This window comes from Microtus ochrogaster, chromosome 17, assembly GCF_000317375.1.
Source record: "Microtus ochrogaster isolate Prairie Vole_2 chromosome 17, MicOch1.0, whole genome shotgun sequence".
NCBI lineage: Eukaryota > Metazoa > Chordata > Mammalia > Rodentia > Cricetidae > Microtus > Microtus ochrogaster.
This window is the reverse complement of record NC_022019.1, coordinates 32,957,836-32,963,106: the sequence shown is the minus strand read 5'-3', so window position 1 is coordinate 32,963,106 and position 5,271 is coordinate 32,957,836. Positions and strand designations below refer to the sequence as shown.

The 5,271-nt window shown below is 49.4% G+C and overlaps 1 protein-coding gene across 2 annotated transcripts in view; it reads right to left on the bottom strand.

The window, feature by feature from the left end:
- Nucleotides 1-5,271, bottom strand: part of Farp1 (FERM, ARH/RhoGEF and pleckstrin domain protein 1) — a 227,591-nt gene that overhangs the window by 17,585 nt on the left and 204,735 nt on the right. For both annotated transcript variants that reach the window (XM_013349331.2, XM_005355684.2), the window contains exon 16: nt 4,952-5,085. In XM_013349331.2, the coding sequence (XP_013204785.1) occupies nt 4,952-5,085 (134 nt within the window). The remainder of the gene's footprint in view (nt 1-4,951; nt 5,086-5,271) is intronic.

Sequence of the window (5,271 nt, the reverse complement as noted above, 5' to 3'; positions counted from 1 at the left end):
CTTGCACTGTTTTCAGGGGGACCCTACCCAGGTTTCTACCTTCCCCCCAATTCTCAGTGGCCCATGGACATCTCATCTGACCTTGCACTGTTTTCAGGGGGGCCCTACCCAGGTTTCTACCCAGCTGCCCCTTCTTGGTAACTGTGTGTGGCATGCACAGCCTAGCATGATCACCCGCGGCTCTCAGTTCCCTTCTGCTTGTCCGCACACCGGCAGGATCTGCCCACGGAGCCCCTCGGCACCAAAGAGTCCCCGAAGGCTGAGTGGCTTTCTCTGTGTGGGTTTGAGCAGCCGAGTGAACAGTCCCTAGTGTTCAAAAGGAAAAAAGCATTCCAGCCACTTTTCAGAGCTCAACAAACCAGTTACTATTTTGGGGGGCGGTGTAAGTTGGTTTTTGCCAGCCTGAAGCAGGCCTTGGTCCTCCACTTCTGCTCAGGTGTGTTTGTACAGTAGTGACTTTTGGAGAGGGGCAGGAGTGTTGTCCAACTGTGTGGCCTACGCATTCCAGAACATTTCCTGGTATTGGTTCTGCCTGGGAAAATCATGGTGATCACCACGCATGTACCAATCTGGGGAACTTTTCATGCAGGGAAAACTCTAGACTTCTTTCTTTTAACAGTAGTAATTGAAAATGGCAAGGGACTGGGTGTGGTGGCACATAATTCAATCCCAACACACAGGAGGCAGAGGCAGGGGGATTGCTTTGAGTTTCAGGCCAGGATGGCCTGATCTACAAAGCAAGCTCCAGGAAAAACCAAAACCAAACCCCAAAAATCCCAAACCTAGAAAATAACATGGAATAAAGTCTAGAGTTTGATACCAGCAACATGACACCATTGCTTTCTTTGTTTGTGACCTCCATGGACACAAATATAATGAATGCTCGCTGAAGGAAAAGAGAGGGGAATAGGTCTGTGCAGGAAGTCTACCACATCAGCAAATCTGAAAGTATTCCAGATTCAGGTAACGTTTTAGAAAGCTTAGTTTGGGCCCAGGAGACGGCTCAGTGGCAAGTTCAGAAGTTGCCAAAGCCTGAAGACCCAAGTTCAACTCCTGGGACCCATGTTAAAAATGCTGGGTGTGGCTGCTTGCATGTGTTAGTCCCAGACAGAAGGTGGGGGCAGCAGCATCGCCCAGAAGCACGGGGGCCAGTTAGCCTGGAGTGCATGGCACAACAGGGACAAGAGACCCCCATCACAGTCAGACAGAGGGCAAGAACCAACTCCCAAACGTTATCCTCTGTCCCCCATATATCCACCAAGGCAGGAACCCATTCACGCCTATGTATCACGCATACATACACAAAATAACAAATTCAGAACGCCAGCTGTCCTCTGTGTGGGGCACAGGTCTTCTCATGTATGAAACAGTCCTAGGAGGACCAGACCCCGACGCACAGTTTAGACGTGAGCAAATACTACTCTACCATGGACGGCCAACTGTCTACCTGATTCCGCTGTGAGGGTCAAGCAGCGCCGGGGGTTGAACTCAGGGCCTCTTCCTGTGTGTGCTAGCAAAGTGTTCCTGGTCCCCACGTTTGTTCCTTAACTATCTTAATTAACATGAGCCAACCTGTGTTTCCCATGTCACAATAAGTAAAAGTATAAACCCCGACTAAGTCTCTGTCTCTGTCTCTGTCTCTGTCTCTGTCTCTGTCTCTCTGTGTGTGTGTGTGTGTGTGTGTGTGTGTGTGTGTGTGTGTGTGTGTGAATAACTGTGCAAACTGGCCGCCATAAGAAACTTGTCTGTACCCTGTTCTTATCAACTGTATTCAGTCTGTGGTTGCCTGTTTTATGCAGGCATTACTGTCTTCCATGTCCTCCAAAGCCAAGCTGGCAGGAGACGATTTACAGAGCAGTTCATGTAGGTTCCTGGCTTTGGGCCTTGGGTAGGAACACAGAAATGATGGGAATGCCTGTTCTAACACCTCAAGCCAGGAGGCTGACTGGACAGGCCCTGGGGCCCACAGGACTCATGTACCCAATGACCTAAGAAGCTCCACAGACTCCGCCTCCCGGAGTCCTTTGGGGATCAATCCTTTAACAAGCAAATCCTAAGTGTTCAGTCATTCCTGAACTCATACATTTTGTCATGCTTGTAGACAGAAGGAAGAAAAATAATTCAATCCATTCTGAAATGCATACCAAAGAATCCCAGATTTAGCATCTGCCAGAGGCACTGGGTAGGGGTACCAACCGTTCCCCAAATACAAATCTCATCCCCAAAGTTCACACTAAGCAGGGCTGACAGGAGCCCAGAAATCTCCACTTTTCAAATCCCCTCCATGGTCTTCAAGTATGGCCAGTGATGTAGTTTGCATCCTGGATAACTACTTTCCAGAAATAGACAGGCACCCTCTGCTGGAGAGCAGAGTGGTGGCGTGCACCGCGCACCGCTGAGCAGTTCTGCTGGGCTGTGTCTCAACTCTGTCCTCTGGTACAGAAAGGACAACATTCACGCTTCTCACAGGACTAGCCTACAGGTACTAGAAAAGTTGTCATGTATTCGAGGCTGAGGCCCCCATTCTTCCAGTCATTTCATACTGGATGGGATACAACCTCACTACTTCCTTTTTTTGGGGGGACAGGGTCTCTCTGTGGTCCGGGAACTCACTCTGTAGACCAGGCTGGCCTCGAACTCACAGAGTTCCATCCCTGACTCCGGAGTGCTGGGATTAAAGGCCTGCGCCACCACCGCCTAGCACTGCCTCATTTCGAATGTGAGCCTCAGGTTGAACATTTTGGCTTCAGACTGTCAGCAATCCTCCTGCCTCCGTCTGACGAGTGCTGGGATGACAGGGCGGAGCCCCTACTGTTCTCACTCCCTCTGCCTTCACAGGAGGCAACAATGAGGTCTGGGAATGCCTCAGCCGAACGCGCCCTGCTGAGTGGCGTTCTACATTCCTTGTTCTCAGCAAGGCCAATGTTGTACTCTTTGTGTTCATTCTGATTGTACTCTGCCCGTCCCACCAACACCACCTGGGGCCTCTTAGCAAAGCCTGACACCTCCTTCTCAAGGGAAGGCCATTTTATACCACCCAGATATAAAATGCTACAAAGCCAGGCACCTCTTAGGTCATGCTGGACCTGCCCGTTGGTCTCATGAAGCAGAGGTGAGCCTTTGCTTCTCTCTTAAAGGAACATTTGAAGTCCCATGAGAGGGACGAGCCACAGAGCAGGCTCCTTCAGGACCCACAGTCACCAAGTGCCCCCTCCCCGCCCGCCACTTCCGATCAGAAAGCAAGGAGGGCAGAGCACACAATGCCTCTGTTGCTGCACATCACACAGCTGCTCTACTGCAGCAGGAGTGGCCCAATGCCCGTCACTGCACATCACACAGCTGCTCTACTGCAGCAGGAGCGGCCCAATGCCCGTCACTGCACATAACACAGCGGCTCTACTGCAGCAGGAACGGCCCAATGCCCGTCACTGCACATAACACAGCGGCTCTACTGCAGCAGGAGCGGCGCAATGCCTGTGGCTACACATCACACAGTGGCTCTACTGCAGCAGGAGCAGCCCTTTGCTATCTTTCCTGCATGTTCAAATACATCCTTGGCAGATAATCAACTCTCCCCACCACCGTGCATAGGTCTGCATATAACTTATCCTTAATAATGTGAAAGGCTCTATTTTAGGTAAAGTTTTATCAGATTTTTCCATTCTGTAGTATGTAAGATATTTCCAGTTTATATATATTCATCTTCATCTCCCAGGTCAGGATTTTATTTGGTATTTAGTGGAGAGCCTCAGTATTATTTTTAACTGCTTTTTTATTGGTGATATTTAGGTTACCGTAATGTTTTAATTTTGTGATGATGTCTTCGCTCTTGTCATGATATTAAAACATATCCTTATGTGGCTACAGAGATGGGTCAGCAGGACAGGGTGCTTGCTGGACAGCCATGAGGACTGGAGTTCAGGTCCCAGCACCCATGTAATGTCGGGTTGTTTCCTGTAACTCCCAGCTCCCAGGCATTCGCACACACACGCCTAAAAACATTATACCCTGTGCTGTTAAGTTGGCTCAGTGGATAAAAGTACTTTTCACGTGTCTGGTGACCTGCGTTTGACCTCCACAACCCACATAAAGGTGGGAGAAGCAGTTCTGCAGAGTTGTCTCTGAACTCCGCCTGCACACTGTAGCCTGTCTACACACAGAAACATGTACAGCTACAATAACAACAAAACAAAAATATTTATATCCTTATAATTAAAACTGTGTGTATGTATGTGGCATAGACTTTGTATTTTCAAAGTATTCTTTAACCTCTTAGATACAGTACAGCATTTTCTATGTATATGTATGCATACAACATACAGGCAACATATAAAACACGCAGCAATGACACGCCAGCTCACAAATCCTTCGCATCCCTGCCCATCCCAGCTTGCCTGAAGATCAGAGAGTAAAACAGCCCCACAGGCCAGCCTTACAGGCAGTGGTGGCACACACCTTTAATCCTAGCACCAAAGAGGAATATAAGACAGGAGACAGCTCTCACTCACAGTCTCATTCTGAGATTCCTGGAGACAGGATCGCCATTTCGGACTGAGGTAGAAGTAAGAGCTAGTGGCTGGCTGTTTTGCTTTTCTGACCTTTAAGTTGAACCCCAATATCTGTCTCTGGATTTTTATTATTGTGCTAAAAGAACATGTGGTTTGAAGAGTTTGCAATCAAAGGTATTTGTTGTTGATGATGTTTATTTGACCAAGGTGCCCTGAAACTCAGAGATCCTCCTGCTTCTGCCTTCCGAGCGCTGGGACTAAAGGCAGCGCCACCACTCTTGGTGGCCGTGACTGGTTCCCATTGGAGATACTTTAAGGATGGCTTGCTTCAGGCCTGTTTGACTTCATCTCTGCTGCACACATGGGACAAAGTGGAACACAGGGAAGACAGAGGGAGCGGGGTGCAGGCGGGACACACAGACTTCAGACTGGTCAGTACTCACCACAGGGCAAGTCGCTGCTCGATTTCCTTGAGAAAATTGGTGTGAAACTTGTGCAAAGGTTCAAAATTCGGGAAAATGAGACTTTTCAAGGCTTCAGGCATGGAATCGTCTTTGCTGACCGTGCTCTGAAACCACTGGGGATAAAAGGGGGGAACAACTCAGACGCATGCAGAGGGGTGAATGTTTGCGGGGAGCAGGAGGCCATGAACCTTCCCATGGGATCCTGAGCATTTCAGGACTGTCACAGGCGGGGGCAGGTCTTCCTGATCCCCCCCTCCACTCCAGGACTGTCACAGGCGGGGGCAGACCTTCCTGATCCC